The sequence below is a fragment of the Rhinoderma darwinii genome, chromosome 2 (genome assembly GCF_050947455.1).
Source record: "Rhinoderma darwinii isolate aRhiDar2 chromosome 2, aRhiDar2.hap1, whole genome shotgun sequence".
Classification (NCBI taxonomy): domain Eukaryota; kingdom Metazoa; phylum Chordata; class Amphibia; order Anura; family Rhinodermatidae; genus Rhinoderma; species Rhinoderma darwinii.
The window spans coordinates 314,769,584-314,792,602 of record NC_134688.1 but is presented as its reverse complement, the minus strand read 5'-3'; the positions used below and the strand labels follow the sequence as shown (position 1 = coordinate 314,792,602).

Here is a 23,019-nt window from a genome sequence, read left to right as displayed (position 1 = left end):
GAAACATTACGGAATGGAGACAAACGTAAACCATTAGCAGCGCAAGCGTTACCATTGAAATCAATGGTAATGCAAACAGAAAGCTATGGTTTTCGTTCGTGGGTTCCCTTGATGGAAAGGTCTGATGTAACCCATGATCGGAAGCTCGACGCAGGTGTGAATGAAGCCTTAGATGTGATTGGTAACAGCTCGATCCTGCGTGTTACATACGCTCGGACCCACTCAGATATGTTTCGCCCCACCATGTGCATAGTTGCCAACATTTATTTTTTTCCAGGGACACAGGGTGTGGGCCTTTGGTGGGTGTGTCTTATGGGGCGTGGCTTATCTGGTTGGGACGTGGTTGTCCTGAATTTCTGCATACAAATAAACAAACAAAAATGTCTACACTAGTTTGGCTGACAACTACTATGGTGGCCAGTATGTCTCTGGTTGTTTACAGGCAAGTGATGTCTCACTTTATCACTAGGGCTAGGAGATATGTGCTGACCACTACTGGTAGCGTAAAAACCAGCGTAGATAGTGACACACTCTGTGCCCCTTGTAGATGGCGCTCCACACTGCCCCAGTAGATAGTGCGACACACTTCCCCCCGTAGATATTGCCACACTGCTCCCTGTAGATATTGCCACACACTGTTCCTTGTAGATATTGCCACAATGTCCCCCTGTAGATAGTGTTACATTGCCCCCTGTAGATAATAGTACAGTGTCCTCTGTAGACAGCATAAAATGGGAACTCAGCACTCCAAGGTATTATGCAATAAGTGATATTTTATTTCACATTTAGTGAAAAGTAGTAATCCAAAAATGGGTTGTTAATGTTTCGGTCTATACATTCGATCTTCTTCAGAAACGACAAAATTAATATACACAGAAATAAAAAAAAGTAAGATCAAATCCACAAATATATACATATATACATTCAATATTAATCTCCCCTAATAATATTTTTTTATATCATTGCTTTATTACTAGTAAACACTTCAATGTGTGCTGAGTATTAATGTCACATCACACTTTCTCTCTCCGTGTCTTCCTCTCCCATAAACGCATTTTGTACTATGTATTCTTCAAAATAATCTGTGCATTGTAAAACAGATTTAGCAGTATGTGAAATTCGATTTATCTCCACCTATGCCTAGGGGAGATTAATATTGAATGTATATATTTGTGGATTTGATCTTACTTTTTTTGATTTCTGTGTATATTAATTTTGTAGTGTCTGAAGAAGGATCGAATGTATAGACCGAAACGTTAAAAACCTATTTTTGGATTACTACTTTTCGCTATATGTAAAATAAAATATCACTTGTTGCATAATACCTTGGCGTGCGGAGTTCCCATTTTTTATACGTTGGCATGGACACACCCTTGAAACACAGAGCGCTGTGGGATCAAGAAAGTACCCCCTGTAGATAGTGCCACACAGCCCCCTGTAGATATTGCCATACAGCCCGCTGTATATAGTGCCACACAGCCCCCTGTAGATAGTGCCAGACAGCCCCCTGTAGATAGTGCCACACAGCCCCCTATAGATAGAGCCACACAGCCCCCTGTAGATAGTGCCACACAGCACCCCTGTAGATAGTGCCACACAGCACCCCTGTAGATAGAGCCACACAGCCCCCTGTAGATAGAGCCACACAGCCCCCTGTAGATAGAGCCACACAGCCCCCTGTAGATAGAGCCACACAGCCCCCTGTAGATAGTGCCACACAGCACCCCTGTAGATACTGCCACACAGCACCCCTGTAGATGATACCACGCATCCCCCCTGTAGATGATACCACACATTCCCCCTGTAGATGCCACGCTTTGGCCAGGAATTCCTCTGTAGGGGATCCCCCTGGACCGGAATGTGATGTCAGGCGCAACCCTAGAGCAGGAGTCCCGGACAGAGCGCTACTAGCACTCTGCCTGGGACTCCAGCTCTGCTCCTGACATCACTGTCCATACATGGACATTGATGTTAGGGGCATCCCCAGCCGGAGTCCCGGAGCAGAGCCGCTTCTAGTACTCTGCCTGTGACTCCTGCTCTGCTCCTAACATCACTGTTCATATATGGACAGTGATGTCAGGGGCTTCCCCAGAGCAGGAGTCTCAGAACAAAGCGCTAGTATAGCCTCTGCTCTGGGACTCCATCTCTGAGGAAGCCCCTGACATCACTGTCCATATATGGACTGTGAAGTCAGGGGCTCCGTCTATGAGCGTAATCCGAGGCCAGGACATCGGCAATGCTTTGGCCGGGGATTCCGCTGCAGGAGGTGCCCTACACTGACTTCACTGCCCTTATATGGACAGTGAAGTCAGGGGCTCAGTCTATGAGCGGAATCTCCGGCCAAGGCATCGGCAAAGCTTTGCCCGGGGATTTCGCTCCAGCAGCAGCGAATGGCAGAGGAGGAAGCGGATAGTTTCCTGCTCTTCCATAGTATTCAATTGTATCTGCGTCTTGAGGACACAGATCCAATTGAATGTAGCAGCTGCCGGGAGAAGTCCCAGGGCAGTTATTTGCCGGGACGTTCTCTGTAAATTCGGGACAGTCCTGGCAAATTCGGGGCTGTTGGCAAGTATGCCTGTGCTTTCCCTTCAAAACAGCTCCGTATTTTCAGACGTTTTTGTTACGGGACAGTAGTTCCACGGAGAGGCAGGGACTCCTAGCGTCGTACATAACTATGATGCCAGGAGCCCGGCTCCCTGCAGTGTGTTCGGTCCGGGACTTGCGGCCGAAATACGTTCCGTCCTTTACGGACCGAACATGCTGGTGTGAATCCAGCTTTAAGGTATGTTCATACGCACTGTTTTCAGACGTAATTTGGGCATTTTATGCCTCGAATTACACCTGAAAAAACGGCTCCATTACACCTACAAACATCTGCCCATTGCTTTCAATGGGTTTTACGATGTTCTGTTCCCACGAGGTGTAATTTTACGCGTCGCTGTCAAAAGACATATCCCTGTACATATCAACCATCATCCCTGTATATACCAGCCATCATTTCTGTATATAACCCCCATCATCCCTGCATATACCTTCCAGGATGGTATATACTGGTATGATGGCTGGTATATACAGTGATGATGGCTGGTATATATAGGAATGATAGCTGGTATATACAGGAATGATGGGGATTATATACATGGAAGATGGGGGAATATATACATGGATGATGGGGGATTATATACATGGATGATGGGCAATTATATACATGGATGATGGGCAATTATATACATGGATGATGGGTGATTATATATATGGATGATGGCTGGTTTATATACAGGAATGACGGCTGGTTTATACAGGAATGATGGCTGGTTTATACAGGAATGATGGCTGGTTTATAAAGGAATGATGGCTCGTTTATAAAGGAATGATAACTGGTTTATACAGGGATGATGAGGATTATATACAAGGATGATGGACGATTATATACATGGATGATGGGCGATTATATACAGTGAAGTAAATAAGTATTTGATCCCTTGCTGATTTTGTAAGTTTGCCCACTGTCAAAGACATGAACAGTCTAGAATTTTTAGGCTAGGTTAATTTTACCAGTGAGAGATAGATTATATAAAAAATAAAATCACATAGTCAAAATTATATATATTTATTTGCATTGTGCACAGAGAAATAAGTATTTGATCCCCTACCAACCATTAAGAGTTCAGCCTCCTCCAGACCAGTTACACGCTCCAAATCAACTTGGTGCCTGCATTAAAGACAGCTGTCTTAAATGGTCACCTCAATAAAAGACTCTTGTCCACAGACTCAATTAATCAGTCTGACTCTAACCTCTACAACATGGGCAAGACCAAAGAGCTTTCTAAGGATGTCAGGGACAAGATCATAGACCTGCACAAGGCTGGAATGGGCTACAAAACCATAAGTAAGACGCTGGGTGAGAAGGAGACAACTGTTGGTGCAATAGTAAGAAAATGGAAGACATACAAAATGACTGTTAATCGACATCGATCTGGGGCTCCATGCAAAATCTCACCTCGTGGGGTATCCTTGATCCTGAGGAAGGTGAGAGCTCAGCCGAAAACTACACAGGGGGAACTTGTTAATGATCTCAAGGCAGCTGGGACCACAGTCACCAAGAAAACCATTGGTAACACATTACGCCGTAATGGATTAAAATCCTGCAGTGCCCGCAAGGTCCCCCTGCTCAAGGAGGCACCTGTACAGGCCCGTCTGAAGTTTGCAAATGAACATCTGGATGATTCTGAGAGTGATTGGGAGAAGGTGCTGTGGTCAGATGAGACTAAAATTGAGCTCTTTGGCATTAACTCAACTCGCCGTGTTTGGAGGAAGAGAAATGCTGCCTATGACCCAAAGAACACCGCCCCCACTGTCAAGCATGGAGGTGGAAACATTATGTTTTGGGGGTGTTTCTCTGCTAAGGGCACAGGACTACTTCACCGCATCAATGGGAGAATGGATGGAGCCATGTACTGTCAAAACCTGAGTGACAACCTCCTTCCCTCCACCAGGACATTAAAAATGGCTCGTGGCTGGGTCTTCCAGCACGACAATGACCCGAAACAAACAGCCAAGGCAACAAAGGAGTGGCTCAAACAGAAGCACATTAAGGTCATGGAGTGGCCTAGCCAGTCTCAAGACCTTAATCCCATCGAAAACTTATGGAAGGAGCTGAAGATCCGAGTTGCCAAGCGACAGCCTCGAAATCTTAATGATTTACAGATGATCTGCAAAGAGGAGTGGGCCAAAATTCCATCTAACATGTGTGCAAACCTCATCATCAACTACGAAAAATGTCTGACTGCTGTGCTTGCCAACAAGGGTTTTGCCACCAAGTATTAAGTCTTGTTTGCCAAAGGGATCAAATACTTATTTCTCTGTGCACAATGCAAATAAATATATATAATTTTGACAATGTGATTTTATTTTTTATTTTTAATATAATCTATTTCTCACTGGTAAAATTAACCTAGCCTAAAAATTCTAGACTGTTCATGTCTTTGACAGTGGGCAAACTTACAAAATCAGCAAGGGATCAAATACTTATTTCCTTCACTGTACATGGATGATGGTTAGTTATATACAGAGATGATGGGGATTATATACATAGATGATGGGCGATTATATACCTGGATGATGAGCGATTATATGCATGGATGATGGCCGATTATATGCATGGATGATGGCATTACACAACCCCCTATCATCCCTGTATATAGACCAGCCATCATCCCTGTATATACCAGCCATCATCCCTGTATATACCAGCCATCATCCCTGTATATACCAGCCATCATCCCTGTATACCAGCCATCATCCCTGTATATAACCCCCATCATCTCCGTATATACCGGCCATCATCCCTGTATATAACCCCCATCAGCCCTGTATATAACCTCCATCATCCCTTGATATACCAACCTGGCTGGTATATACAAGGATGATAGGGGTTATATACAGGGATGATGGCTGGTATATACAGGGCTGATGGGGGTTATATATTCTTTTATTCACTTTCAGAGAGGTCTGCAACACTTTCTAACGCAAAATCCTCTGTCAGAGAAAAGATTAAACTTCAATAAGAATGGAAAATATAGCAGCATGTACAGCACTCTAACTTATTCAGAATGATAACTACTAAAATTAGAATGCGCCTCTTCAGTTGTAAACATGCGTTGGGGGGGCCCACTAGGTTGGGTCCCACTCAGAGGTTTTGCCCCCCCCTGTGCTAAACACCTAGCTATGCCTCTCGTTTCATAAAGTATTATATAAGAAGAAAAATTTAATTAAATTCATGATGGTAGACCGCGGATCTTTTATGACTTGGTGACTAGAGAAAAATGTTACCCTTTTGAAGCAGCTGACAATCAGTTTAGAATTCCATAACAAAATAAAAATCTCTAAGTATACACAAAGAATATGAGCGTGACAATGGCGATTCAGTACCTGTAAAAGAATATGACATCTTTTATGTCGGCATGCTCTCCTGGAAATAGATCCATGGGAGAAGTGATTTTTTCCAACGTTGTTTCTGCGGTCACACCTAGTTCAAAAAGACAACATAAAAAAAATAAAAAAAATTACATCACTCTGGTACTAAATCAGAAGCGAAACAACACTGCATTGTGGCATAATAGAAGACATTTAGAATGTCCGTATTTCTGGAAACTCACCTATCAGTTGGTCACCAAGGACTATGGGCTCTGAAGACCTAAAAACGTTTTGACCAGCTGCATCTGATGGTATAATAATCAACTGGCATACATTGGAACTTAAAGGCGGTCTTGCCTCATTTTCTAATCCTCGGGTATCTGAAACATTCTGAGTACATGCAGCTAGTTTCCTCCCCTGTAAAAATGAGGCAAACATTTTGTAAAGTAAAAAATTGTAAGCTTTTATCCCTCACCCCTTTAATGCATGGTGCAATACAATTATTGACATAGGGGTTTACAATTCAGGCTATATTGACATCATACATTTTGAAACACTACGCGATCGTATGCCCCAGATGTACAGTATGCAGATGGATGCATATATATATATATATATATATATATATATATATATATATATATATATATATATAAAAAGGAATCTGACAATAGAAATGCTTTTTTTTTCAATGGAAAATGGTTTATATATTTTAAAACACAACCACACAAGTATTATTCTCATATTGTATCATTTAAGCCCTAGGCACACAGTATTATCAATCCATACCACGCTATGGTATGGGTCCATACTGTACATTTGATACAGGGACACAAATAATGGCATACTTAAATCACATGCTTTATAAAATGTATTTATTTTTTGCATCAACTATAAAAAGAGATGAGGTTTATAAAAATAGGCTCAGAATGGCTGGTACATAAAAGTTTGAATTTAAATTTGCTTATCACTAGGAACAGCTAGAATTTGAATGTGTTGTTCAATTTTGCTACCGAAAACAATATATATGACTTTTTGTTGTTTTGTCAACAGGACCTACAATTATTAAATGTGGACTTGAGGCATAACGTATAAGGAAGGTGCCTGGGACTGTATGTGATAGAGGGAATAAGGGGGGTAAAAAAAAGGCGGGAAGAGATAGGAGCAGGGATTGGTGGGTTAGGAGAATAGATGAGGGTTTAAAGAAAGAATAAATAGGTAAGGTCAAGTGCAGTTCACCGTCTTAACTGCCGGGAGCATCGTTGTGGTGCTGACTGCGGCAGATGAGAGAGGTAGGCCGCGCCGGATTTCGCGTCCACCCCCTAGGTTGAGCCCCAGCTTGCCATCTGCATCTCATAGGCGGGCCGGCACCGTCCGCTCTGCCGTCGCCTGCATTCACGTTCATAGGCCCCGATGTTGTGTTGCCAACTCCCATGGCTGGGGGAGTGTCCGCGCTTCTCCCCCTCCGAGCTGCAGTCAGCGCTAAGCACCCAGAGGCCTGTTCCTTCAGCTCTGCACCACTAGTACTTTCTCCTGGCTGCCCAGCTCTCTCTTACACGCAGCGATCCGGGTCTGGGATGGGAGATGGGGGGGGGCTGGTTTCGGAGGCGCAGCGACGCAGACCTCAGGCACCAGCAGGGTAGAAGTGCGGTCTCTGACCCCTGCTGGTAGTTCTGTGTATAACACTGAGTTGGGGAGAGATGTGGTATGTGGCCTGCGGACACCAGGCACATACAGTGCGCCCATGCAGAACGCGAGTTGCAGATTGTCGGGGGTAGCAGCGACTTGTTGCCATGCAGGCAATCTGCAGATCATCGAAATGTAACAGTTTCCTGCTCTGAATTTTCTCTTTCAGGTGCGGTGTTGGCAAAACGCAGACGGCGAAGGAGACGGAGTTCCAGAGGTCATCGGCGAGGTGGTTACGAGCGCTTGCGCTATCGTGATAAGAGAAGTTGCCGTTCCCGGAGTAGAAGTGTTTTGTCCAGTACAGCATCTTCTTCGCAGTCACAGTCTTCATCTCCATCGAGTACACCCAGCCGCTCTGGAAGGAGGTACAACAGGAGGGGTCATCGTGAGCAACGGGTTCGTCCTTCTTCTCTGCGTGTTCTGTCACCAGTAGCTGCCTCAGCCTGTCCACCTGTCACGAGGATGCCCTTATCCGGTGAGTCTCCATGTTTTAATGCATGGTTTACAAAGAATAATCTATCTGGTGTTGATTTGGTTTCAGCGTTGAAAAGTTTGTTGGATGGTTTAAGTAAAAAAGGCGGAGCTTTGGTTCCGTCGGGTTCGCCAGGGGGGGGCTCTGCCTCCACCAGGGCGTGTGGCCAGTATGGCTGGCTTGACATTTCGTGATTCCTTGTTTTGTGGTGTTGCTCCTTTGGGTAATTACTGGTTGGCCGAGGTCAAGCAAAAGATATGGTCACATGAATTTGTGGATATTTGGTCCTTGGTTTCGGTCGATCATGTGATAGTAGATAAGAACCGAGTTTTCGAAAGAGGTTCAGAGAATAATGTGAAAATCACGAAAAGCTGTGGCAATTGGCTACAAGCTTTCTCAACCTTGGCTCATGTCACCAAATGGGGTAATGAATGTTTGACGTCATGTTTTTCTGTTAATTCTATTTCTCCCCCTGAGGAGGTGAACACGCTACCTGAGTTTGTTCGGGACTTCGCTGATGTTTTCTCTAAGGAGGCCTCCGAAGTGTTACCTCCTCATAGAGAATACGATTGCGCTATCGAATTGGTACCAGGAGCTAAGCTTCCTAAGGGTAGGATATTTAATATTTCTTGTCCCGAACGTGAAGCCATGAGAGAGTATATCCAGGAATGCCTGGCCAAGGGTTACATTCGCCCCTCTACTTCTCCGGTAGGTGCTGGCTTCTTCTTCGTAGGGAAGAAGGATGGTGGTCTTAGGCCATGCATTGACTACCGTAACCTGAATAAGGTCACTGTAAGGAACCAGTATCCCCTTCCTTTGATTCCTGATCTCTTTAATCAGGTTCAGGGGGCCCAATGGTTCTCTAAGTTTGATCTACGGGGGGCGTATAACCTTATCCGCATCAAAGAGGGGGATGAGTGGAAGACTGCGTTTAACACTCCCGAAGGTCATTTCGAATACCTCGTCATGCCCTTTGGGTTGTGTAATGCGCCGGCGGTCTTCCAGAATTTCATAAATGATATTTTGAGAGATTACCTGGGGATATTTCTTGTAGTGTACCTTGATGACATACTGGTGTTTTCCAAGGACTGGCCCTCCCACATTGAGCATGTCAGGAAGGTGCTCCAGGTCCTTCGGGAAAACAAACTGTTTGCTAAAACCGAAAAATGTGTGTTTGGGGTACAGGAGATACCATTTTTGGGTCAAAACCTCATTCCTCATGAATTCCGCATGGACCCCGCCAAGGTTCAGGCTGTGGCAGAATGGGTCCAACCTGCCTCCCTGAAGGCGTTACAGTGTTTTTTGGGGTTCGCTAATTATTACAGGAGATTCATTGCTAACTTCTCAGTCATCGCTAAGCCTCTTACGGACCTCACTCGCAAAGGTGCTGATCTCCTCCACTGGTCTCCAGAGGCGGTCCAGGCTTTTGAGGTCCTTAAGAAGTGCTTTATCTCGGCCCCGGTGCTGGTTCAGCCCAACCAAATGGAGCCATTTATCGTGGAAGTTGACGCATCCAAGGTGGGAGTGGGGGCTGTCTTGTCCCAGGGTACCAGGTCCCTCACCCATCTCCGCCCCTGTGCCTACTTCTCCAGGAAGTTTTCGCCCACTGAGAGTAACTATGATATTGGCAACCGCGAACTCAGCCATTAAATGGTCATTTGAAGAGTGGCGCCACTTCCTGGAGGGGGCTAGGCACCAGATAACGGTCCTTACTGACCACAAGAATCTGGTTTTCCTAGAATCTGCCCGGAGGCCAAATCCGAGACAAGCTCGATGGGCGCTATTTTTTACCAGATTCAACTTTTTGGTTACCTATAAGGCTGGGTCTAAAAATATTAAGGCCGATGCACTGTCGCGTAGCTTCATGGCCAGCCCTCCTGCTTCTATTTTGCCTCTCGGTATAATCATTTCTTCTATTGCTTCTGATTTAGTCTCTGAAATTGCAGCTGATCAAGGTTCAGCTCCCGGGAACCTTCCGGAGGACAAGCTGTTTGTTCCCCTGCAATACCGGCTAAGGGTACTTAGGGAAAATCATGACTCCGCACTATCTGGTCATCCAGGCATCCTGGGTACCAAACACCTCATTGCCAGAAACTATTGGTGGCCTGGCTTGCCTAAAGACGTTAAGGCCTACGTCGCTGCTTGTGAGGTTTGTGCTAGGTCCAAGACTCCCAGGTCCCGACCAGCGGGCTTACTACGTTCGTTGCCCATTCCCCAGAGACCTTGGACACATATCTCCATGGATTTTATCACCGATTTGTCTCCATCCCAAGGCAAGTCGGTGGTGTGGGTTGTAGTAGACCGCTTAAATAAGATGTGCAACTTTGTGCCCCTCAAGAAACTACCCAACGCCAAGACGTTAGCTACCTTGTTTGTCAAACACATCCTGCGTCTCCATGGGGTCCCGGTCAATATTGTTTCGGACAGAGGTGTACAATTTGTTTCTTTGTTTTGGAGAGCCTTCTGTAAGAAGTTGGAGATTGATCTGTCCTTCTCCTCTGCTTTCCATCCTGAAACCAATGGCCAAACTGAGAGGACTAATCAATCTCTAGAACAATATTTAAGGTGTTTTATCTCTGACTGTCAATATGATTGGGTCTCATTTATTCCCCTCGCTGAATTTTCCCTTAATAACCGGGTCAGTAACTCGTCAGGGGTCTCCCCCTTTTTCTGTAATTTTGGGTTTAATCCACGGTTCTCCTCCGTTTCACCTGGTAGTTCCAACAATCCCGAGGTAGAGGTCGTTCATCGGGAACTGTGCACAGTCTTGGCCCAGGTTCAGAAGAACCTAGAGGCGTCCCAGAGCGTACAAAAAACTCAGGCTGATAGAAAACGTTCTGCTAACCCCTTGTTTATGGTCGGGGATCTGGTGTGGTTATCATCTAGGAACTTGCGTCTTAAGGTCCCGTCCAAGAAGTTTGCTCCCCGGTTTATTGGGCCGTATAAGGTCATTGAAGTCCTCAATCCTGTCTCCTTCCGGCTGGAGTTACCCCCATCTTTTCGTATACACGACGTGTTTCATGCCTCCCTCCTTAAACGCTGCTCCCCGTCCTTGGCTCCCTCGAGGAAACCTCCTGTTCCCGTTCTCACCCCTGAGGGGGTGGAATTCGAGGTGGCCAAGATTGTGGACAGCAAGATGGTCCAAGGCTCCCTCCAGTACCTGGTCCATTGGAGAGGATACGGGCCTGAGGAGAGGACTTGGGTACCCGCCCGGGATGTTCACGCTGGGGTATTGGTCAGGAAGTTCCACCTTCGTTTCCCCAGTAAACCAGGTCCACTTAGAAAGGGTCCGGTGGCCCCTCATAAAAGGGGGAGTACTGTAAAGGATCTGCCAGGCACAGCTTCGGGGTTAACTTCCTTAGGTAATCAGTCTTCACCTGAGTCTATCTCTCTGAGTGACTTCAGCTTCCACCACTCAGACTGGCAGGCTTAGGAGTGGTAGAGCCTATCGCAGCCTGGCCAGACTCAGCTAGCTCCCGCCCTCTGTCTATTTATACCTGCCTTTCCTGTTCCTCCTTGCTTGTGATTCTTTCCGTGTGGTTTCCTGGCCCAGCTACAGCTCCTGACCATTTGATCCTGCTCCATTCTGACCCCGGCTTTCTGACTACTCTTCTGCTCTGCGTTTGGTACCTCATGCTCTCCTGGTTTGACTTGGCTCGTTCACCACTCTGTTGCTCACGGTGTTGCCGTGGGCAACTGCCCCTTTCCCTTTGCTTTATATTCCCTTGTATGTTTTGTCTCGTGCACTTACTGAGCGTAGGGACCGCCGCCCAGTTGTACCCCGTCGCCTAGGGCGGGTCGTTGCAAGTAGGCAGGGACAGAGTGGCGGGTAGATTAGGGCTCACTTGTCTGTTTCCCTACCCCTATCATTACAGTCAGCTCCAACCTCCCCCTGACAGCCGCAGCCACAAGTCGGCAAGCGCTGGCCCCAGCCTCCTCCTCAGGAGACGCCAGCGCTCGCGTCCACTCACCTCTGCTGGATCCCGTAGGGTGCGTGCGCACGCTCGTGCCCGCTCTTAAAGGGGCAGCACGCATCGGACCACATGGACGAACTTTGACCCGTGAGTACCCTGGACTATAAGAGGGGTCCAGCCCCCTAGTTCTATGCCTGAGCATTGCTGTGTTCCCTATAGCTTGTCTATCTGATGGCCTCCTAGTGTGTTTCCTGTTCCAGTACCTGTCCCAGTTCCTGTCCCTGTACCTATACGTGTTTGTTTGCCACTTCCTGACCGTTATGATGGGGAAGCAAGTACCTGTCGTGGTTTTCTTAATCAATTCCAGATCCATTTCAGCCTGTATGCTCTGACTTTTTCGTCTGATGGTGCCAGGGTCTCTTTCATCATTTCTCTCCTTACCGGCAAGGTTCTAGCATGGGCAAACCCTATCTGGGAGAGACAAGGACCAGGGACCCGTGACTTCCCTGCCTTCCTCCGGACTTTTCGCATGGTGTTCGAGGAGCCTGGACGGGTGTCATCTGCAGCGGCCTCTTTGATTAACCTGCGCCAAGGAGACACCTCCGTGAGTGAGTATACCATCCACTTCCGCACCCTGGCTGGAGAGCTCTTATGGAACAATGAGGCTCTGGTGGCTGCATTCTGGCATGGACTATCTTCCAGAATTAAAGACGAACTTGCCGCCCGGGATCTGCCGTCTACCCTGGATGACCTCATCCTTCTGTCTGCCCGGATTGATATACGGATCCGTGAACGCCTCCAAGAGGTTCAACGGGAGAGATCCCTTCCTAGTTTGTTTCCTACTTTGCAGCAACCCCTGCTGTCCCCCGATGTCGATCCTCCTAAGAAGTCGGTAATAACGGACCAGTGTAAGTTATCTACTCAAGAGAGACAACGCAGACTTACATCTGGACTCTGTCTTTATTGCGGTCTCGATGGTCATCTTGTGCGCCTGTGCCCCCAAAAATCCCAAAACCTACGGTTGCTTGGAGTGACGACCTTGGGTAGAGATGGACTTCCGTCTAAAATGTCCATACCTGTGACCATAGTGTCCGTCAAGAGAACGCATCAGGTCTCTGCATATCTGGACTCTGGATCTGCAGCTAATTTCATCCGCAGAGATCTGGTGGACCTTCTGCAATTGCCCACCACCCCACTGGAGAGCCCGTTGACAGTTTCCTCAGTGAATGGACTACCTCTGCCAGACACAGTTATAGCCGCGACCAAGCCGCTGAGGCTCCAAGTGGGAGCCCTTCACTCTGAACTTCTGTCTTTCTGTGTCCTGCCCAAAGCTGTTAACCCTGTGTTGCTGGGCCTGCCTTGGCTCCAACTGCATGCCCCAGTTCTGGACTGGAATTCTGGAAAGGTTCTCCAGTGGGGCCCTGAGTGTCAAGGTCGTTGCCTGGTGCGGGTTCGTTTGGCTCAGCCTTCTCTGCCTCGGACATTGTCAGGATTTCCGGGTCATTATGCTGCCTTTTCAGACGTCTTCGGCAAGAGGGAGGCGGAAACGGCCCTATTGAACTGAATCTTGGTGCATCCCTTCCCCGTGGTAGGGTATATCTTTTCTCCTTGCCAGAGACTCTGTCCATGTCCTCCTATGTGAAAGAGAACTTAGAAAGGGGCATTATACGAAAGTCTTCCTCCCCGGCAGAAGCTGGGTTCTTCTTCGTCAAAAAGAAAGATGGCTCTCTTCGTACTTGCATCGACTACCATGGTCTCAACCAGATCACGTTGAAGAATAAATATCCGTTGCCACTGATCTCCGAACTGTTTTATCGTATATGTGGTGCAACTTTTTTTTCTAAACTAGACCTGCGCGGGGCTTACAATCTAGTCTGGATTCGCCAGGGTGATGAATGGAAGACTGCATTTAACACCCGTTGTGGCGAAACCGGGTCAGTGGGGGTCGGTTTATGCCAAGAGAATGTGGGCGATAGATTCAGGCGACACAGATTAACAGGGGACAAGCCACAGCGGCGCGTTTATTAACAGGGACAGACACACATAGAAACAATGTACCGCTGCTTCTCCCCTCTGGGCTGGATGGGACAGGCTACCTCACTATGGGGTCTCTCCACTGTACCTTTCATCCTTTGGGGTGTCTCCAGATCCTCCTTAGTTAGATGGGACTCCAGCACTTGTCCTCTATTACTGTCCCTAGGTCAGGTACCATCTCTGAGGTAGACAGCCCCTGCCTGCAGCACACACTGCTATCTCATCCTCTCCTGGGCTGCAACTAACTGAGAACTCATCCAGTACCACTATATCCCTCACTCACCCCTCCCTTTTTCTTATTTACATTAGATAAGTTCCCGCTCTCAGTTTGTGACTCATTCTCCAACAGAGTAAGATTAACCCTAGAGGGGGAGGACAGTGAAGCAGCACTGAATACAATACAATATAAAACAACTGGTTATCAAACATAACGTAATGCAGTTTGAGGGGACATATCCACATCTAGCACTGGGCGCCATCTAAGCTATGGCACCCGGATGGCGGGAGCGCGACGGTTTGCGGCAGGCTTAACCTGTATTTGGGTACAATGCCTGTAACCGTCACCCGTTCCGCCACAGACCTCCCCCAGCTTAGATCCAGAATCAGTCCTGCTGACCCTCTGTCGGGTCAGTGATGAGATCTGGGCCCGGTGCTGTCAGTCTCCGCCCATCAGTGTCCTGCTGCCGAGAGAGTCCATCAGCATTCCCGTGGTCCCGGCCCTTTTTATGAGAGATGGTAAAGTTATAGGATTGTAAGGCCAGGCTCCACCGTAGTAAACGCCCATTGTCCCCGGCGGTTCGGTTCAACCAACTGAGAGGACTGTGGTCTGTGACTATGGTGAACTCCCTCCCATAAACATAGGGCTGGAGCTTCTTTAGAGCCCACACGACAGCCAGGCACTCCTTCTCAATGGTTGCGTATGCCCTCTCTCGGTCCTGCAACTTCCGGGAGAGGTACGCGACCGGGTGTTCGTGGCCCGCCTGGTCCACTTGGCTCAGTACCACTCCCAGCCCGACGTCTGAGGCATCGGTTTGGACTATGAACCGCCGGTGGAAGTCAGGGGCAGCCAGGACAGGGGAGGTGGAGAGGGCAGTCTTAAGGCTCCCGAAGGCCGCCTCACAGTCAGGGGACCAGGGCCTCAGTCGACTGAACCTTTTTGACGTCAAGTCGGTCAAGGGCTTGGCCAGGGTACTATACTGCGGGATGAATTTTCGGTAGTACCCTGTGACTCCCAGAAAGGCCCTAACCTGCTTCTGGTTGGCCGGCCGGGGCCATTGGAGTATGGCCTCCACCTTGGCCGGCTCGGGGCGGATCTGTCCGCTGCCCACTCGGTGCCCCAGGTAGGCGACTTCTGCCATCCCCATCTGGCACTTGTCGGGGCGGATGGTGAGGCCGGCGTACCGGATGCGCTCCAGTATCTGCGCCACGTGCCCCAAGTGTTTCTCCCAAGTCTTGCTAAAGATAGCGATATCGTCCCGGTAGGCCTGGGCAAACTCCTGACACCCCACGAGGATCCGGTCGACCACCCTCTGGAAGGTCGCGGGGGCGTTCTTCATCCCGAATGGCATGCACGTAAATTCAAACAGGCCGAACGGGTTGATGAACGCCGAGCGCTCTTGGGCTTCCTTGGTCAGAGGAATCTGCCAGTAGCCCTTGCTGAGATCCAGAGTGGACACGAATCGTGCCCCTCCCAGCCTATCGAGCAGCTCATCAATCCGGGGCATCGGATAGGCATCCGTAACGGTTACCTCGTTCAGCCACCTGTCCTTCTTGGGGACCAACACAACGCCGGCGGCCCAAGGACTGTGAGATGGTACAATGACCCCCATCTCCAGCATTTCTTCTACTTCTTTTCTCATCGCGGTCAGCACTGAGGGAGCCACTCGGAACGCGGGCTGCCTCAGGGGTCAGGCTCCTCCAGTGTTGACCTCGTGAGCGACTAGGGAGGTACGTCCGGGGGACGCGGTGAACAGGGCCTCCTGGGCTGCTAACACCTCCCCCATCTCCCTACTCTGCAAGCGCGATAGCTGGACTTCAAGCTGCACATCTGCCAGCCCTGTCTGGCGTCGGGCCTCTGCCAGTAGGTCAGGGATGCGGTCCACGTCAGGGTTGTCCATGGGCGGGCAGCATATCGAGACCGCTCCTACCTCCCTTACCACATAGGCCTTGAGCCGGTTTATGTGGTAGTTCCGTACCCACTTTTCTGCCTTGTCGTGGGCTACTAGGTAGTTTGTCGTCCCCTGTCGCCCCACTACAGTGTACGGTCCAGCCCAATTGGCCTGCCACTTGTTGCCTCGTACTGGTGCGAGGACCAGTACCTTCTCCCCCACCCCCAGCTCTCGGGGTCGGGCGCTACGGTTGTACTCGTCCCGTTGACGGCTTCGAGCTACTTCCAATCGCTGATGGGCCGAATCCATCAGCCGTGCTAGGCGCTCCCGCATTTGGCTCACATAGTCTACTACCGGGATCTCCGGGCTTGCAAACTTCCCTTCCCAACCTTCCCGGACTAAGTCCAAGGGTCCCCGGACCCGCCTCGCGAACAGCAACTCGAATGGGGAGTGCCGGTAGACTCCTGCGGCACCTCTCGATAGGCAAAGAGAAGCTGCTGCAAGGAGCGGTCCCAGTCTCTCCCCTCCGAGTGGATGTATCGGAGTAGCAACTGCTTGAGGGTACCGTTGAACCTTTCACACAGTCCGTTCGTTTGGGGGTGGTAGGCGGTGGTTCTTAGAGAACTCACCCCGTGCCGATTCCAGAAGTCCTGCATGAATTCTCCCTGGAATTGAGATCCCTGGTCTGTGAGTACCTCACGCGGGAACCCCACCCGGCTGAAGATGTCCATGAGTCCCTGGGCGACGTGCTCAGCATCTATGGAGGACAGAGCCACTGCGTCCAGGTATCTGGTAGCGAAGTCTACCAGGGTTAGGATGTAACGCTTTCCCCCTCGGCTGGGGGGATTAATGGGGCCAACCAGATCTATGGCCACCCGCTGGAAGGGCTCTCGGATGAGGGGCAGCTGCCTGAGCGGCACCTTGCGCGGGGCCCCCGCCACCCATTGGCAGACAGGGCACGAAGCTCGGTACCGCCGCACGTCCTCAGTCAGCCCTGGCCAAAAGAAAGCCTTCGAGAGCCGGGCCCTGGTGGACCTGGTCCCAGTGTGACCCGCCGCGGGTATATCGTGGGCCAGGGCTAACAGTCGTGTATGGTAGGCTTGGGGAACAAGCAGCTGTTTGGAGGCGGTACAGGGCGACTTGGGCTTGGTCGGGGCTTCGACCCGGTACAACAGCCCGTTGTCCCACTGGAACCCTGCCTGGGCCCCTCCACTGGGTGGTCGATCGGCCAGGCTACGGGCAGAGGACAGGGAAGGATCCGTATGCTGGGCCTCCCTAAAAGCGACCCTATCCACCTCCCCCAGGTCTGTCGGGGGGGTTCGTCGGGTCGGTCAGTTGTGAGGCGTCAGGGCCTTGGGTTCTTACCACCGGCGGTTCGGGGAGCGGGGCTTCCGGGAGAGGAGCCTCGGTGGTTACACTGGTCGGTGGTGGAGGCCGGTAAAGGTTCTCCCGGGCTTGGTTGCGGGTCACGGCCCCCGCGAACTGACTTGTGAGTCCGTTCCCAAGGTCGTTCCCCAATAAGACATCGGCGGGGAGATCCGGCATGAGCCCGACTTCGACCTCGCCTTTTCCGGGGCCCCAGTCCAGGTAGACTCTGGCGCGGGGAATGGACCGCTGCTGTCCGTCCGCCAGGGCAATCCGGGCTAATCGCTGGGGAAGAACCTTAGCCTGGGGAACCAGGTCCGCTCTTACCAGGGTGAGAGATGCCCCCGAGTCACGGAGTCCTTGGACGGTGCGGCGTCCCAGCACCACGGGCTGTCGGTGGCCCTGCATGTTGGCAGGGACCTGGTTCATCACGAGGCTCGCAAGCTCTACATGGTAGACCACCTCCTCCACCTCTGGTGCATCTAGGAGGTGGTCACACTCATCGGGGTCGCCCGCCTCCGGGCAAAAGGCGACCCGGGTTGGGGTTGGTCTGGGAAAGGGCAACGTTGATTGGGCCAGGGGGCAGTCCCGTCGGATGTGCCCCGGCTGGTGGCACCCATAACACTGGCGGGAGTCCGTAGGGCCGCGGACCCTTGGAGGGATCGGTGCGGCCGTAGGCTGCGGCTGGGGTCTCATCGAAGTTGGCCGGGGTGATTCCGCTATTTTGGTAGGGTCTCGGAGCTCTCGGCGTTGTTCCTGGCGCGGAAGGCTTCTCCACTGGGGTCGGTGGACCAAGAACCCGTCGGCCAGGGTGGCGGCATCTTCAGGGGTGCTGGGGTGGCGGTCCGCGACCCAGGCACGAACGGGGACCTCCATCCAGGAGAGGAGTTGCTCCAAAATGACGAGGTCCTCCAGGGCCTCCCGACTGAAGGCCTTCTTCCCCTCGGCCCACCTGGAGCAGCTTAAGCGGAGCTGGGCTGCCAGTTCCACATGGGTACCCTGGCTTGCGAGCGTCAAATTACGGAACCGCTCTCTGTAAGTCTCTGGGGTGATCGCATACCTCTTCAGCAGGGCGTCCCGGAGGCAACCGTAGTCCCGTCCGTCCTCTGGACCTAGGCTCCGGTAGACTTCAAGGGCCCTCCCTTGCAGGCTGGGCCCCACGTAGCGAGCCCATTCGGTGGTGGGGATGTCATGCACCTGTAGCTGTGTCTCCAGCATGGTAGGTGCGCATCGATATCCGTGGACGAAGGATCCAACTTGGGGAGGTCGTTGTATCGTAGTTGGGGTCTTCGGGGCCCGGCAGGGATTGGGGTTGTTGGTTCTGGGGGTGCCACTGCACCGGCCACGGCCCCAACGATGATCAGGCGCTCGGCCTCGGAGCTTTGAGGCCCCAGAGCGGTCAGCAGATCCCCCATCCGCAGGGCCTGGGCGTCCGAGATGGCGCTACGGCCGGTTCTCTGGCGACTGGCCGGTGCTTCGGGGCATTAGTCAACGTCACCCTCGGCCATCTCTCCCATCTCGGCCGGGTTCGCCAGGTCCCAGGCTTGGAGCTTCTCAATCAGCCTATCCTTGATGTCGCGGGACGAGAAAGCAATACGCCGGAACCGGCACAGCTCTTGGAGTGTAATTCGGAGGTAGCTGCCATAGGGGACATCCTCTGCTCCGCCGGGAGGATCCATAGAGTCAGGCTCCATGACTGGGGATTTAGGTGCCTGTGGTCCCCCTGTACTGCAGCACGTGTGGCAGTCCGCCCTTGAGGTCTGGTCGCAAAGCGCCGGATGGTACCAGGATACCTATCCCCTGCCGCTTCCCCTGGAACTGGCTGAATCTATCCCACCGCTGCCACCAAATGTGGCGAAACCGGGTCAGTGGGGATCGGTTTACGCCAAGAGAATGTGGGCGATAGATTCAGGCGACACAGATTAACAGGGGACAAGCCACAGCGGCGCGTTTATTAACAGGGACAGACACACATAGAAACAATCTACCGCTGCTTCTCCCCTCTGGGCTGGATGGGACAGGCTACCTCACTATGGGGTCTCTCCACTGTACCTTTCATACTTTGGGGTGTCTCCAGATCCTCCTTAGTTAGATGGGACTCCAGCACTTGTCCTCTATTACTGTCCCTAGGTCAGGTACCATCTCTGAGGTAGACAGCCCCTGCCTGCAGCTCACACTGCTATCTCATCCTCTCCTGGGCTGCAACTAACTGAGAACTCATCCAGTACCACTATATCCCTCACTCACCCCTCCCTTTTTCTTATTTACATTAGATTTACATTAGATAAGTTCCCGCTCTCAGTCTGTGACTCATTCTCCTACAGAGTAAGATTAACCCTAGAGGGGGAGGACAGTGAAGCAGCACTGAATACAATACAATATAAAACAACTGGTTATCAAACATAACGTAATGCAGTTTGAGGGGACATATCCACATCTAGCACCGGGCGCCATCTAAGCTATGGCACCCGGATGGCGGGAGCGCAACGGTTTGCGGCAGGCTTAACCTGTATTTGGGTACAATGCCTGTAACCGTCACCCGTTCCGCCACACCCGTGATGGACACTATGAGTATCTAGTAATGCCCTTCGGCCTGTGTAATGCTCCGGCGGTCTTCCAGGAGTTTGTGAATTACATTGAATCGAGGTCTCGAGATGGATCCTGTAAAGTTAAAGTCTGTCCTGGAGTGGCCACACCCTCAAGGCTTGAGGGCCATACAGCGCTTTTTGGGATTTGCTAATTTTTACAGGCAGTTTATTCCAAACTTCTCCTCACTGACTTCTCCCATCTCTAACCTTACTAAGAAGGGTATGAACGCCAAAGTGTGGACTCCCAAGGCAGAGTCCGCATTCAATAGCCTGAAGAGTGCCTTCACGCAGCCTCTATCCTCCATCATCCGGATGTCTCTCTGCAGTTCTCGTTAGAGGTGGACGCATCCTCTGTCGGTGCTGGTGCACTCCTGTTCCAGCGAGGTCCCAAGGGCAAGTCAAGTGTATGTGGATACTTTTCCAAGCTCTTCCCTTCCGCACAACGCAACTACTCGATTGGGGATCGGGAGTTACTGGCCATCAAATTGGCTCTGGAGGAGTGGAGACATCTACTAGAGGGCGCAACTCATCCGATCTTGATTTTTACGGACCACAAGAATCTGACCTATCTCCAGACGGCCCAACGGCTGAACCCTCGACAGGCCAGGTGTTCACTGTTCTTTGTAAGGTTCCAGTTTGAGCTTCATTATCGCCCGGCCGACAAGAATGTGAGGGCCGATGCCTTGTCCAGGTCTTTTGAGACAGAAGACACCATTGAGAGTCCACAGAACATTATCGATCCATCTTGCATTGTCTCGGTCAATCGCCTGCAAATTGGGGACATTCCTCCAGGGAGGACTTTTGTGCGCCTGGCTGATGGCGGAAGAATCCTCCGCTGGGGTCACTGCTCTAGACTGGCGTAACTCTGGTTACGCAAGACCCGGGATTTGATTGCTCCTCATTTCTGGTGGCCCACACTGCCCAAGGATATTGTGGACTTTGTTTCTTCCTGTGCTGTATGTGCAGCCAACAAGGCCACCCACTCCAGACTTGCTGGCCTGCTCCAGCCATTGCCTGTGCCCAATGCTCCCTGGCAGCATATAGCGATGGACTTTATCACTGACTTGTCTCTCTCTGCTGGATGCAGTGCTGTCTGGGTGGTGGTGGACCGATTTTTGAAGATGGCCCGCTTCGTTCCTCTGACCGGTCTTCCTTCTGCTCCAAAGTTGGCCAGGTTATTTATCCAACACATCTTCCTCCTGCAAGGCTTGCCGCAGCATATTGTGTCTGATCGGGTGGGTTCAGTTTACCTTGAGGTTCTGGAGAGCCCTCTGCGGACTTCTTGGCGTGAAGTTGGACTTTTCTTCCGCCTACCATCCTCAGTCTGATGGTCAGGTCGAGAGGATCAACCAGATTTTGGAGAACTACCCACACCACTTCATCTCCAAGCAGCATGATGACTGGGTGCAGCTGCTCCCATGGGTGGAGTTCTCCTACAATAATCACACCAGCGAGTCTACTAGGAATACACCGTTCTGCATTGTCTACGGCCAGCACCCTCAAATTCCTCTTCCGGTGCCTGATACTTCCGAGGTGCTTGCAGCTGACTCCACGTTTAGAGACTTTTTGCAGATCTGGCAGCAGACTCGATCCTCCATCCTAATGGCAGTGGACCACATGAGACGGAAGGCTGACACAAGGAGAAGAGAGCCTCCTCGGTTTCTTCCTGGCATTAAGGTCTGGCTGTCGTCCAGGAATCTCCGACTGAGGGTGCCGTCATGTAAATTTGCACCCAGGTTCCATGGACCATTCGAGGTTGTGCAGCAGATCAACCCTGTCGCCTACAAGCTTCAGCTGCCTCCTACCCTCAGGATTCCCAACTCCTTCCATGTCTCCCTCCTGAAACCTGTGATCCTGAACCGCTATTCCAAGACTCCCAGCCCTGCGGTTGCCTCCAGCGGCCCCTCGGACATCTTTGAGGTCAAGGAGAGCTTGGACACCAAGAGAGTGAGAGGAAAGACTTTTTATTTGGTGGATTGGAGGGGGTTTGGTCCTGAGGAGAGGTCCTGGGAGCCAGAGGAGAACCTCAATGCCCCCACTCTTGTGAAGAAGTTTCTCTCTCGCTCTGGTCCCAAGAAGAGGGGGTGTAAGAGGGGGTGATACTGTGATGTTTGTGGCTGCGGGCTGTCAGCTCCAACCTCCCCCGACAGCCGCAGCCACGAGTCGGCAAGCGCTGGCCCCAGCCTCCTCCACAGGAGACCCCAGCGCTCACGTCCACTCACCTCTACCGGATCTCGTAGGGTGCACGCGCACGCTCGTGCCCGTTCTTAAAGGGGCAGCGCGCGCACCGGACCTCATGGACGAACTTTGACCCGTGAGTACCCTGGACTATAAGAGGGGTCCAGCCCCCTAGTTCTATGCCTGAGTGTTGTTGTGTTCCCTATACTTTGTCTATGTGATGGCCTCCTAGTCTGTTTCCTGTTCCAGTACCTTTCCCAGTTCCTGTCCATGTACCTATACGTGTTTCCAGTTCCTGTTCCTAGCAATCCATACCTTCCTGGTCTAGCACCTTGCTGTGCCAAAGTCGTGCCGTGCTGCATCCATGTCTGAGCTGCTTCACCTCGCCTGACACCCGCCTGCTACCTAAGTCCCAGCCGAGCCTGCCTTGCTGCTGTCTGAGCTGCCACAGGTACCTATAGAACTATAGACAGTCATCTGCTCCCTGTTGGCCAGCTGCCTTACCGCTAAGGCGGTACAGCCCAGTGGGTCCACAGACCCTTCGTGACAATAGGTATGAAAATAAATGAAACAATATAGAAGTAATATTAGAATAATACCAAAAAGCAAAGGGGCAGTTAAGCTGATAACATAGTAAAAATATTCAAAGGCAGTTCCTAAATACTTTAGGGAAAATAAAAAGATAAAATGTGATATCCTCGAAAAAAGGTTCAAAGAGAGGAATTTTCCGACTACCCTAATTAAAGGGGCTAGACTAA

General features: G+C 50.8%; 1 protein-coding gene across 1 annotated transcript in view; it reads right to left on the bottom strand.

Annotated features, from left to right (window-relative positions):
- Positions 1-23,019, bottom strand: part of ELAPOR1 (endosome-lysosome associated apoptosis and autophagy regulator 1) — a 271,583-nt gene that overhangs the window by 74,037 nt on the left and 174,527 nt on the right. Inside the window, exons 14-15 of the mRNA XM_075853543.1 lie at positions 6,159-6,333; positions 5,932-6,028 (exon numbers count right to left, since the gene is read on the bottom strand). Of these exons, the coding sequence (XP_075709658.1) occupies positions 5,932-6,028; positions 6,159-6,333 (272 nt within the window). The remainder of the gene's footprint in view (positions 1-5,931; positions 6,029-6,158; positions 6,334-23,019) is intronic.